General features: G+C 47.5%; 1 protein-coding gene across 2 annotated transcripts in view; it reads right to left on the minus strand.

Moving 5' to 3' along the window:
* CSNK1D (casein kinase 1 delta) overlaps positions 1-9286 on the minus strand; it is a 72356-nt gene extending 63070 nt beyond the window's left edge. For both annotated transcript variants that reach the window (XM_082272479.1, XM_082272480.1), the window contains exon 1: positions 8943-9286. In XM_082272479.1, the coding sequence (XP_082128605.1) occupies positions 8943-9018 (76 nt within the window). In that variant the 5' untranslated portion in view covers positions 9019-9286. The remainder of the gene's footprint in view (positions 1-8942) is intronic.
* Between the last annotated feature and the right edge of the window lie 5226 nt (positions 9287-14512).

Genomic DNA, 14512 nt, shown 5'->3' on the forward strand with positions numbered 1-14512 from the left:
GCCACCTTTTAGGCTGACTATGCTTGCTCCTTCAAAAAATGTAAAGAAAAAAGTAAAGAACACCCCTAAAAAACAAAACAAGGCAAGCGTGATTTAATTGCATCTTCCATCATGATCCCAGGAAAGCCAAACATCCCAAATCCCACTAGAATGCTCTCCAGAACAATACCTCAGCATCTTCTCGGAAGATATGGGATACTCAATGTTTCCAGGATTCAACAGTGAAGCCCAGTGACACCAAATAGAAGGCCAAATGCTGGATGTAAGAAAATAATCTTTTGTTATTTACATTCTTCTATTGCTTCCAGGTAGTCTTTTTTTTTTTTTATTGGGAGAGATGCTTTAAACCTGACCAATTTTCCTCTAAAGTGGCTGGTCACTAGAAATACACCACTGCCACCCTTGGGATCATAACCCTATCTAGCCATAGTGATGGAGAGTCATCCATGGTGGTGCAACAGCAGGGCCTCCTGGGTGTGGTTGAACTAAAAGTACCAATACTGCAAAACATGGAAGGCCTAATGCCTCGTACACACGCATCGATTATTGGCCGGGAATTTTCGGCCAACGTCCGATCGGCCGATTTTCAGCTTGTTAGTATGATGCTTTTGACAACTGACTCCGACTTTTCGGCCGAATAAAATCTGGTGTGCAGGCTATAGAATTCTTGTTGGCCGTCAACACAACGGCCAATTTTCGGTCAGTCAGTACAGATTTCGGCAGACAAAAATCTGATGAGCAAGACTGGGCATGCTCAGTGAAGAAAGAACACAAAGAAAGCAAACCAACACATGACATCACTTCTGAAGTAGAATTTTGTTGGCCGAGAAAATTCGTGTGCAGTCTAGAGCACATTCCAACCAACAAAACACAACTCTGGACAAAAGACGGCCGATAAACATTGCGTGTGTACGAGGCATAAGGCACCAAGGGAACCATCTATTGGCCCACTGTCAAGCACATGTGTATCCTCAGATGACTCAAGCGTGTAGGTTTAGCTAGGGGAGAAATTGGCTCCTACCACCCATGGGATCATAGCCCAATATGGGCATAGTGATGGAGGATCATGTCTGGTGAAGCAACACCAAAGCCTCCTCTGCGTTGAATTGGAAGTACCAGAATTGCTCCTCCAAAACGTGGAAGGCCTCTTTGACTACCTACAGACCTATTAATAGCCACCAAACACAAAGGCACAAGGGGGACATCTACTGACATAATGACAACTGCATATGTACACTAGGTGAAGGAAATGCATCTAGATGGCAGCTAGTCTTGTATGTGTGGACGAACTGTGTATGTTTAGCTAAGGAAGGACTGGCTAGATGACAACCAGTCATAAGGAGCACAAGAACATTCAGTTTGTTTAATTCTGCCCAATCAATTTCCCCTTTAAAAGTGGCCAGCCCATGGTAGTCCACCACCGCCATCTGTGGGATCATAGCCCAATCTAGCCATGGTGATGAAAGGTCACCTATGGTGGTGCAAAATCTGGACTACCTGCATGTGGTTGAACTACAAGTACCAGCCTATAAGGTCAGTCAATCACAAAGACACCAGAGGGAAAGTCTATCAGCTATCTGTCACCTACAGATGAACGCTTGCATATGCCAGTGGAGAACAATGATGATCGGGGTGTTCAATCCTGGCCAAGCATGATCCTTCACAAAAGTAGCCAGCCAATGGCAGTTTGCCACCACTACCCATGGGACCATAGCCCAATCCAGAGACAGAGGTTCATCTATGGTGGGGGAATACAGGACCTCCTAGGTATAGATAAACAAGTACCAGCATTGCTCCTCCAAAACATGGAAGGCCCCTTTGGCCTACCTACAAACCTATAATGTCCGTCAACCTCAAAGGCACCAGAGGGAACATCTATTGGTTCCCTGTTACCTGCATATGTACGATCAGAAAGCCTAGATGGCACTCATTTTGTATGCTTGGACAAACCAAGCGTCGACACTTAGCTAAGCAAAGGGTGGCTAGATTACGGCCAGTCTTAAGAGGAGCAATAATGATCAGGCAGTTTACCTCTGCCCATTCAATTTCCCCCGTGAAAGTGTTCTGCCTCTGCTAGCCATGAACTCATAACCCAATCCAGCCATAGTGATAGAGTATCATCTATGGTGGTGCAACAACTGGATCCTGAGGGGAGTGGTTAAACTACAAGAACCAGCATTGCGCCAAGATATGAAAGGCTCCTTCGGCTTGGCCAAACTGTTGGCCTATCACAATATAGCACCCCATAATAGTCTAGTCTATAGGACAAACAAGAAAGCCAGCAAAGAAGTCCCCTTTGGCTACCTACAGAACTAGAATGGTCATCAACCACAAAGACACCAAGAAGGCTCGCTGTATGCTAGGATGAGCCAAGTGCGTACGTTTATCTGGGGGGGGGGGGGGAGCATGCAGATAGAGAACAATGACGATCAGGGTGTTCAATCATGTCCAATTATGATCTCCCTTATAAATGGTCAACCGATAGTCATCCACTGCTGTCACCAGGGATTGACCGATCACATTTTTTCCAAGACAGATACCGATTTTCTGGCCACCCTTCAGGTGGATAGCCGATATTAGGTGCCGATATTCTGCACATTAAAGTTTTTATTTTTACACTGTTTTTTTTTTGGATCACTTTTATTGCTGTCACAAGGAATGTAAGCATCCCTTGTGGCAGTAATAGACAGAGACAGGTATAGACCCGTGTGTGTGACAGATGAAGACCCCAAACCCCTCCCCTCCCCTCAAAAGCATTAAAAAAAACGCCAAGTTTGGTTGTTTTAAATACTTTTTATTTTTTTAAATCCTTTAAAACTTTAGTAACCGGTGGTGATGTCATGACTACATCGGATACCCAATCGGAGCCAAGTCTAGCTTTGTTGGGGTTTTCGGCCAGGCGATGTACATGCCGGCTGGTTGCTCGGGTCTCCCAGTGGGACGGGGACCCAGGCGGAGCTGCGGGGAATGATATCCCCTCCCGCTGCTTGTAATAGCACCCGAGCGGCTGCTTAGAAGCATAGGTTGTTATTACAAGAAAGCTGACAGGTGGTCCGGGGGCGATGTCTGTAGCTGCAGGCATCACTCCGGTACAACCAGTTGAAGCAAGATCAGTCATATCAGCAAGTTTGTGGCCGATATTTCAAAAAAAGTAAATATCGGCCTCGGATAATCGGTCGATCCCTAGCCGTCACCTATAGGATCGTAGACCAATTCAAAGATGGAAGGTCCTCTATAGTGGGGCAGGCAAAAAATTTGGGGGAGCATACCCATGTATTTCCAAAGCTGCTGCAGCTATGAACCAAAAGACATGTATATTAAAAAAGAATAGCGCGCAAATGCAAAAGAAATTACTACCAAATCTGAAGAGAGTCCATAAATAAAAATGGGGGTTTGGTCCCACCATATGGCCATATCGTGCTCAAGCCCACTACTGCGTCAAAGTACCCCATTATCAGTGGGTCCTACACTATCCATGAAAAGTGCATTATCCCCTGTAGTGCATTTGCACATTTTTCCCAGCAAGGAGTGTTGTCTCCAAGGGTTAGAAGGGCTGGATTCATCTCTTTTTCATGGATAGTGTAGGACCCACTGATAATGGGGTACTTTGACGCAGTAGTGGGCTTGAGCACGATATGGCCATATGGTGGGACCAAACCCCCATTTTTATTTATGGATTGTCTTCAGATTTGGTAGTAATTTCTTTTGCATTTGCGCGCTATTCTTTTTTAATATACATGTCTTTTGGTTCATAGCTGCAGCAGCTTTGGAAATACATGGGTATGCTCCCCCAAATTTTTTGCCTGTTTATTATGTATTCGGTCTGACCAGACTATCGAGGTTGAGCAGCCCTCCCCACCCCCCACATACACCTGTACTCAATCAGTGTCCACCATCAAGTGGATATAGGAGGAGTCCCCTGTAGTCTATAGTGGGGCAGTGAGAGGGCCTTTTGGTTGTGGTTGAGCTACAAGTACCAGCATTGCTCAACCAAAATAGAGGGCCAGTTTGGCTTCCTAAAGACCTAATAATGGCTGTCAATCGCAAAAGCACTAAGGGGAACATCTATCGGCTTACTGTCACCTACATGTGTATGCTTGAAAGAGACAAGCATGTATGTTTAGCTTGAAAGCAGTCATCCCATAGGCTTGGACAAACTTAAGAGCTCTCATTTAGCTAAGGGAGAGCCAGCAAGATGGAAAAACAATAACGTACAGGCTGCTTAACAGCCCAATCAACTCCCTTTCACAAAAGTGCTTGGCCCATTGTAGTCCACCACTGATACTCATGGGATCATAGCCCAATCCCTCCAAAGCCGTGGGGCAACAACTGGACCTCCTGGGTGAGCTACAAGTACTAGAATTGCTCCACAAAAACAGAAGGCCCGTGTTGGCTTGGCCAAACCTGACCAGAGGCCCACTGCACCCCAATATAGTCTATAGGACAAACAAGACAGAATGTCCCAGGAAGGCCCCTCTGGCTACTAACAGACCTATAATGTCCATCAATCCCAAAGGCACTAAGAGGAACATCTATAGACTTGCTGCCACCTGCATACGTACGCTTGAACAAGCCAAATGTGTATGTTTATCAAGAGGGGGGGGAGTGGCTGGAGAGCAATGACAATTAGGGTGTTCAATCCCGCCTAATCATAGTCTCCCTTGATAATGATCAATAGTCGTCCACTGCCGTCACCCATGGGATCATAGGCAAATCTGTTGATGGAAGGTCCTCTATGGTGGAGCAATGAGAGGACCTCCTGAGTGTGGCTGAACTAATTACCAACATTGCGCCTCCAAGACAGAGGGCCCCTTTGCCTTGGCCAAAACAATTGGCTGATCGAAAAATATAGTTGCCCCCCCCCCCCCCCTCCTTATAATAATCTGTAAGAAAAACAAGAATGTCTTTAGCCGGACCAGGAAGGCCTCTCTGGCTACTTACAGAACTATAAATGGTCAACAAAGACACCAAGGAGACTATCAGCTTGCTGTATGCTAGGACGAGCCAAGCGCGTACATTTATCTAGGGGGAGGAGCATCTAGATGGCAGGGAACAACAACGATCATGGTGCTCAATCATGGTCTCCCTTAAAAGTGGTCAACCAATGGTCATCCACCGCTGCCACCCACAAGATCATAGATCAATCCAGTGATGGAGAGTCATTTATGGTGGGACAATAGGAGGACCTCCTGGGTGTGGTTGAACTAAAGGTACCAGCATTGCTTCCTCAAAAGAAGAAAGCCCCTTTGGCTACCTGTAGGCCTATAATGGCTAACAGTTACTAAAGAGCCGGGGGGGGGGGGGGGGGGGGACATCTATTGGCTTGCTGCAATCTACATATGTACGCTAGTGCAAGCCAAGCGTGTACGTTTATCTTTGGGGAGGAGCATCTAGGTGGCAGACAATACCAATCAAGGTGCTCTATCCTGCCCAATTAGGATACCCCCCTAAAAATGGTCAGCCGTAGGTCATCCATCGCTGCCAATTTTGGGACCATAAACTGATCCAATGATGTAGGACCATGTATGTTGGGGCAATGGGAGGACCTCCTGGGTGTGGTTGAACGACAAGTGCCAACATTGCTCTCCTCCAAGGCAAGGAGGGCCCGCTTGGCCAAACAATTGGCTGACCACAATACCCCATAGTAGTCTGTAGGGCAAACAAGAATGTCTCCAGCCAGACAAGGAATGCCCCTCTGGCTACTTACAGACCTGTAATGGTCAACAAAGACACCAAGGAGACTATCAACTCGCTGTATGCTAGGACGAGCCTAGCGTGTACATTTATCTAGGGGGTAGGAGCATCTAGACCAGGGATGAGGATGATGCCTCCCATGAGGCACAGACAGGACTAGGAATGATGGGAATTGTAGTTCCTGAACAACTGGAGGGCCATAGTTTGAAGACCCCTGATCTAGACAGCGGGGAACAATCTCAAACAGGATGCTAAATTCTGCCCAATCATGGTCTCCCTTGAAAGTGGTCAACCAACAGTCATCCACCAATGCCACCGACAAGATCATAGCTCAATCCAGTAATGGAGGGTCCCCTATGGTGGGGCAATGAGGAGGACCTCCTGTTTGTGGTTGTACAAGTACCAGTATCAGTGCAATCTTAAGAGCATTAAAGGGCCCTGGGCAATGCAGTGAACTGGGGCCCCGCCTACACAATCACCCACGTGAATAAAAAATACAAATTATCGATAAGACGATTATTTATTGGTACAGCAGTTCAAGGCTAATGACAGCTTCCAAGCTCAGCGGCTGGGTCCGGGGAACACACACATGAACAGTAGTCAGATTCGGCTGTCCTGTGTGTGCCTGTTCCCGTTGAGGCAGACAGGCATTCCTGCAGTTGTGGGACCCCCCCACAGCCCAAGTGGCCTGACAGCAGCACTGGGCCGACAGGCTCTTGCCACCTGCTAAGTTTGGTGGCGGCATGCACAGGGGAATCGGGACTAATGCTTGGCTGGGGTTGGGTCACTGGGGCCCCCCAGGCAACTGCCCAGCGTGCCCATTCGGTAAGATGGCCCTGACCAGCATTGCTCCCTCCAAACACAGAAGGCCCCTTCGGGTACCTATAGACCTATATTGGCCATCAGTTACAAAAAAAAACAGGGAGGGGGGAACATCTACTGGCTCGCTGTCACCTACGTATGTACGCCAAGTATGAGCCAAGTGTGTACGTTTATCTATGGGGAGGAGCGTCTAGATGGCAGAGAACAATACCGATCAGGGTGTTCAATCCTGCCCAATCTTGATCCCTTCTGAAAGTGGTCAGCCAATGGTCATCCATTGCTGCCACCCACGGGATCATAGATCAATCCAGTTATGGTGGGTCATCCATGGTGAGGCAATGAGAGGACCTCCTGGGTGTGGTTGAACTACAAGTACCAGCACTGCTTCCCCAAACATCGAAGGCCCCTTTGGCTACCTATAGACCTTTAATGGCCGTGAGTTACAAAAGAACCTGGGGGGGACATCTATTGGTCCGCTGTCATCTGTATATGTACGCTAGTACGAGCCGAGCGTGTATGTTTATGGGGAGGAGCGTCTAGACAGCGGGGAACAATACTGATCAGGGTGTTCAATCCTGCCCAATCATTAACCCTCCCAAAAGTGGTCAGCCAATGGTTGTCTGCTGAGGCCAATCTTGGAACCATAACCCAATCCATTGATGAAGAACCATGTATGGTGGGGCAATAGGAGGACCTCCAAGGTGTGGTTGAACTACAAGTACTAGCATTGCTCTCCTCCAAGACATGGAGTGCCCGCTTGGCCAAACAATTGGCTGACCACAATACCCCATAATAGTCTGTAGGGCAAACAAGAATGTCTCCAGCCAGACAAGGAAGGCCCCTCTGGCTACTTACAGGCCTGGAATGGTCAAAAAAAAGACACCAAGGAGACTATCAGCTCGCTGTATGCTAGGACAAGCCTAGCGTGTACATTTATCTAGGGGGTAGGAGCATCTAGACAGTGGGGAACAATCTCAATCAGAATGCTCAATTCTGCCTAATCATGGTCTCCCTTGAAAGTGGTCAACCAACGGTCGTCCACCAATGCCACCGACAAGATCATGGATCAATCCAGTAATCGAGGGTCCCTTATGGTGGGGCAATGAGGAGGACCTCCTGTTTGTGGTTGTACAAGTACCAGCATCAGTGCCATCTTGGCCCTGGGCAATGCAGTGAACTGGGGCCCCGCCTACACAATCACCCACGTGAATAAAAAATACAAATTATCGATAAGACGATTATTTATTGGTACAGCAGTTCAAGGCTAATGCAGCTTCCAAGTTCAGAGGCTGGGTCTGGGGAACACATACATGAACGGTAGTCAGATTCGGCTGTCCTGTGTGTGCCTGTTCCCGTTGAGGCAGACAGGCATTCCTGCAGTTGTGGGACCCCCCCCCACAGCCCAAGTGGCTTGACAGCAGCACTGGGCCGACAGGCTCTTGACACCTGCTAAGTTCAGTGGCGGCATGCACACGGGAATCGGGACTAAAGCTTGGCTGGGGTTGGGTCGCTGGGGCCCCCCCAGGCAACTGCCCATTTGGTAAGATGGCCCTGACCAGCATTGCTCCCCCAAACACAGAAGGTCCCTTCGGCTAACTATAGACCTATATTGGCCATCAGTTACAAAGAAACCAGGGAGGGGGGGAACATCTACTGGCTCGCTGTCACCTATGTATGTACGCAAGTATGAGCCAAGCGTGTACGTTTATCTATGGGGAGGAGCGTCTAGATGGCAGAGAATAATACTGATCAGGGTGTTCAATCCTGCCCAATCTTGATCCCTCCTGAAAGTAGTCAGCCAATGGTCATCCATTGCTGCCACCCATGGGATCATAGATCAATCCAGTTATGGTGGGGTCATCAATGGTGAGGCAATGGGAGGACCTCCTGGGTGTGGTTGAACTACAAGTACCAGCACTGCTTCCCCAAACATCGAAGGCCCCTTTGGCTACCTATAGACCTTTAATGGCCGTGAGTTACAAAAGAACCTGGGGAGAACATCTATTGGTCCGCTGTCATCTGTATATGTACGCTAGTACGAGCCGAGCGTGTATGTTTATGGGGAGGAGCGTCTAGACAGCGGGGAACAATACTGATCAGGGTGTTCAATCCTGCCCAATCATTAACCCTCCCAAAAGTGGTCAGCCAATGGTTGTCTGCTGCTGCCAATCTTGGAACCATAACCCAATCCATTGATGAAGGACCATGTATGGTGGGGCAATAGGAGGACCTCCTAGGTGTGGTTGAACTACAAGTACCAGCATTGTTCCTCCAAAATCCAGAAGGCCCCACTGGTTTGGCCAAACCTGACCTGAGGACCACAGCCCCCCCAATATAGTCTATAGGACAACCGAGGCAGGAGGAGCTAAGGGGGGGCCCCACCCCCAATCTCAGGGGCCCCCCTAACACATCAATGGCTTTCTTACCTAAATAAATGTCCCCAAAAGAACCGCTGCCGATCTTCCGGCCCAGCCGGTACCGGTTCCCGACCCTCAGCTCCATGGCAGCTCGTCAGGCCCGCACTCCGTCTCTGAACCCCGGGGCACTTTTCACCATCAGTTCCCGGCCTCCATCCGCGCTCAGGGCCAACGATACCGGGCTGGAGGGTGACGGCAGGCTCCGTACTCACTGTCCCCGCCGCCCTGGGACTCCTCGGTGGCTCGGTAACGGAGGATTACTGCGGATTTTCTTCGACCCCCCCTCTTCTTCCGTCCCGGAAAAATAACCCCAGCAAGAGGCTGTCACTAAAGGCTGGTGACGTCACCCCACCTAGCAACAAGCTGCGATGCGAAGGGCGGCGTTTCCGAGGTAGCCATGTGACCGGAGATCATAAAGTATCGATCGCGAAAGAAGGCTGGCGGTTCTCGGTGCTGCCACCTGCAGGTCCTGGCCGCGGTACTGCAGCTGAGTGGAATGGTGGAATTGCAATTAGAACAAAAAAAAAAAAAAAAAGTTGTTTATTTGCTTTTTCATTTGTTTTCGTGTTGTTTACATGTTCACTTTTATTTAAATAAATAAATATGTTTATTGTTCATGTTTACTTATGTATTTATATTATTTTTTTTCATGTTTATTTTTATTTTTATTATTTTAACCACTAAGGGCTCTTTCACACGGGCGGTCCGATCAGATCCGCCTGTCAGTTTTTTAGGCGGATGTGATCGGATGCCCCATTCAGCCCTATGGAGCAGCGGATGTCAGCGGTGACACCCGCTGCCCTCCACATCCGATCCTGTCCGTGAAATCCGGATGGATGGAAACCCTATTTTCCATCCTTTCTGGGGCTCGGATCGGATGAGAGCGGACAAGCGGTCCGCTCTCATCCGATTCCCCATAGAGAGCAGCGGGGGCTGTGACACCTCCCTCTCCGCACTGCAAGTGGAGACGTAGCTGTCATCCGCCGGCTCAGCGGGGATCGCGGATCGAGTTGAACATGTATGGCCAGCCTTACACCAGGGAGAATGACAGACAGCTGTGTTTACATCAGCCACCTGCCTTTCTCCCTCTCCAGCGGGAGATCGCGAGTGGCTGGCGGACATCGGAGCCACCGATCACTTGCGCGGGGATGTCAGGGAACGAGCGGGGGCGGGAGCGCGAATCTGGCGGCGTGCGCTCGCCCCCAAGAGGCTGGTGGGCGAGTGACGTATCGGTACGTCACTTTGCTCAGGAGGGGCTGACCGCCGCCGTATATAGTCGTGCGGCGGTCGGCAAGTGCTTAAAGACAGAATGTTGTCACCTTATGGACTCTTTCACACGGTCCGCCTCCGTAGGCGGATCCGTGTTGCTCAGCGAGGATCGATCCGCGATCCCCACTGAGCCGGCGGATGACAGCTCCGTCTCCGCTTGCAGAGCGGAGAGGGAGGTGTCTCAGCCCCCGCTGCCCTCTATGGGGGATCGGATGAGAGCGGACCGCCTGTCTGCTTTCATCAGATCCGATCCGATTTCTGAACGGATGGAAAAATAGGGTTTCCATCCGTCCAGATTTCACGGACAGGATCGGATACGGATGGCAGCGGGTGTCAGCGGAGGTGTCTCCGCTGACATCCGCTGCCCCATAGAGCTGCATGGAGGATCCGATCAGATCCGCCTAAAAAACTGACAGGCGGATCTGATCGGACCGCCCGTGTGAAAGAGCCCTATAACAGATATTTTTTTAAACGATTAAATGCTGCAAATTAAAAATTAATACAATACATGATATTTGTATTTTTTTTTTGTCACCCTATAAGAGCTATTATTTAAATGATTGCTGCAAGTTAAAAATAATAACAATAATTTTTTAAAACTTGCTGTCAACGATGGGAAGAAAAAGAAATGCAGTGACCTAGATTTTCTTTTAAGTTTTCTTTTCCTTTTTTTTTAATATTTAGCTATAATTTATTTCTTCTTTACTTTATTTTTCCATATCCTATTGCTTCACATGCTTTAGTTATTTGTATTTTTTGTCACCATATAACAGGTTGTATTTAAATAAATGCTGCTGATGTAAAAAAAAAAAAAAGAAAAAAAGGCCAAGGAAGCAAACTATGGCCACCCGCAACAGCTTGGCTATTCGGCCATCACACCGCCTGCCCACCAATGGCCAGGCAAAGGCTCCTCTTCTATTTGCCCACTCCATATCCTGCTAATAGCATGGGCTTATGGGAGTATAGCGACCCGTCTTCCCCTGGTCGCCACTTGCCTGGCCTTCATCTTGGACTCCGCTTCAGGGTAGGAACAGAACACCATACAGGTACTCCAGAGGAGGACAAAAAAGGAACACGGATGCGGAATGGGAGCAAAGATTTCTGGGACTGGGGTCCTATAGGGTAGGAGTGGGGGCGGGGCTAAACACAAAAGTATGCTGCCATGGAATCTGTTAGGAAAATATTTTTTAAAACTTGTCAGCGATGGGAAGAATAAGAAATCTTTTGACCTAGATTTTCTTTTAATTTTTTTATTTATTATTTATCTATTATTTATTTCTTCTTTACTTTATTTTTCCATATCCTATTGCATCACAAGCTTTAGATTTTTGTATTTTTTTTTCACCCTATAAGAGCTATTATTTAAATGAATGCTGCAAATTAAAAATAAGTACAATTATTTTTTAAAACTTGGTGTCAACGATGGGAAGAAAAAGAAACAATGTGATCTAGATTTTCTTTTAAGTTTTCTTTTCTTTTTATTGAATATTTATCTATTATTTATTTCTTCTTTACTTTATTTTTCCATATCCTATTGCATCACAAGCTTTAGATATTTGTATTTTTTTTTGTCACCCTTTAACAGTTATTATTTAAATAAATTCTGCAAATTAAAAATTAATAAAATTATTTTTTAAAACTCGCTATCAGCAATGGGAAGAATACGAAGCATTGTGATCTAGATTTTCTTTTAAGTTTTCTTTTTTTTTTCTTTATTACTTCTTTACTTTATTTTTCTATATCCTATTGAATCACATGCCTTTAGATCAGCTTTTCTCAACCTTTTCAACACAGAGGAACCCTTCAAATACATTTCTGTTGAAATAGATTTCTGGTCTCGGGGAACCCCTGCTAAAATTTCAAAATCTACAACTCATGACACATTAGTGTGACAGTCAGTGGGAAGAATGCTCCTTACTCTTGTCATCATTGGGAATAATTAACCCCTTACAGATAGCTAAAAGGAACAATGGTGTCATTGGAAACTTATCTGAGAGGCAGAAATTGCCCATTGCTTAACCACTTCAATACAGGGCACTTTCACCCCCTTCCTGCCCAGGCCAATTTTCAGCTTTTAGCGCTGTTGCATTTTGAATGACAATTGCCCGGTCATGCAACACTGTACCTAAACCAAATTTATGTAATTTTCCCCCCACAAATAGAGCTTTCTTTTGGTGGTATTTGATCACCGCAAGGTTTTTTCTTTTTTGCTAAACAAATAAAAAAAAGACCGAAAAGTTTGAAAAAAAAAAAAAAGTTTTTTTGTTTATGCGATACAATTTTGTAAATAAATATGTTTTTTCCTGCACTGATGAGGCTGCACTGACAGGCACTGATGAGGAGGCACTGATGGGGTGGCACTGATATGCAGCATTGGTGGGCACTGATAGGCGCCACTGCTGGGATAGGTGGCACTGCTGGGCGGCACTGCTGGGCAGCACTGATGGGCACTGATAGGCAGCACTGGTGGGCAATAATGGGCACTGGTGGGTGGCACTGATAGATGGCAATGATGGGCACTGGTGGGCAGCACTGATGGGGCGGGCACTGAGCCCTGATTGCCATCCCTGGTGGCCATAGTGGGCATCCCTGGGGTCATGGGTGGGCATCCCTGGTGGTTCTAGTGGCACCCCCCCCCAAGGGTCTGCACTGGTAATCAATGATCTGATTACCAGTGCAGACCCCCCCCCCCCCCCTGTCAGGAGAGCCGCAGATCAGCTCTCCTTTACTCGTGCCTGTCAGGCACGTACTGAGGAACTATGTGACCAGCCGTGATTGGACACGGCTGGTCACATGGTAAAGAGCCGAGATCAGAGATGCGGTGTGTCAGTGTGACACGCCGCATCACCGATCGCCGGGGGCGCGCAGAGCGCATTATCCTGCCACCGTCATATGACGTTTGGTCAGGATAATGCAACCACATTCCAGCTGTCAATCGCCTATAGGACGGGCGGGAAGTGGTTGCCGACGATCGTCCGTCTTTTGTCCCCGGAATGTCGGTGTCTGTTGAAAAGTGCAAAGACTGCACAAGACTTTTGTCCGCCGACTACAGCCGATTGCAGAAGTGATGTCACGTAATGGTTAACTTTCCCTGTTTTTTTTCTTTTCTGAGCATGCCCAGTCTTGCAAATCTGAGGTATGTCGGCCGAATTCTGTACTGACTGGCGAACAATCGGCCGTTCTGGTGTCGGCATACAAAAATTTTCATGCTTGCAAAACAGATTCTTGTCTGCAGAATGTGCGCTGACATCTGTCGGAGGCACCATACTAACAAGCGTACAATCGGCAGATCCTTCGTCCGCCGACGTTTGTATGCCGACGATCGGTACGTGTGTACGGGCCTTTAGGCTATCCGATTCTGGAGTGTCATACAGGAAGTGGGGGCTAACTGGTCAGCAATTCCCTGGAGAGCATCCCTGGTGTAATTCACGAATCCCTGTTGGTTATAATATATGTAGTTAATCCAATCTACATCCTTGTTGACGGTTATTATGGGGAGTAAAGACTCAAAACCAGCTTTTACCTGATCCCTAGCTTGGAATTCATCTGGGACCCTCCTTGGGACCCCTATGGCATCTATTTACACATGAGGATCAAAGCTTCCAGCGGGAGCTGCTCGCTTCCTCCTGTGGTTGGGTGCTGGGTCAGTGTATTTATCAGGGGTATTATACTAATGGGCTAATACTAATACTAATGCTAATACTAATAATGCTAATACTAATACTAATGGGTATTATACTAATGGGCTAATACTAATACTAATGCTAATACTAATAATGCTAATACTAATAATGCTAATACTAATGGGTATTATACTAATGGGGTATTATACTGAATGGGCTCTTAAAGTACAACACACCTTATTTAGAATTACCCAGTATTTGCGCTGCATTTAAAGAGGAAGTAAACCCTCCTCCGCTACTTATGATAAGGCTTACCTTTAGGTACTGTAAATATCCCCTAAACATGTACCGTTTAGGAGATATTTACCTTACATGCAGCCAGTGACGTCACTTGCGCATGCGCTCTGAAGGAACGGCCGCTGGTGCCGTTTCTTGAGAGACCCGTGCCGTGACGGTCGGCTCCCGCGCGCGTGTGCGGGAGTGACGTCACCGCGGCTCCGGCCAATCAGATGGCCGGATGCCGCGATCCCGGAAGCTGGGCGACTGGACTTGTCGCCCGTCATACAGCTAAGCGGACGGCACGGCGGGGGCTCGTTCTAAGGTAAGTATTTCATAATGGGCTAGTATGCGATGCATACTAGCTCATTATGTGTTTCTCTTTCAGGTTGCAAAAAAAAAAAAATCTAT

The sequence above is a fragment of the Pelophylax lessonae genome (genome assembly GCF_965119305.1).
Source record: "Pelophylax lessonae genome assembly, chromosome: 11".
NCBI lineage: Eukaryota > Metazoa > Chordata > Amphibia > Anura > Ranidae > Pelophylax > Pelophylax lessonae.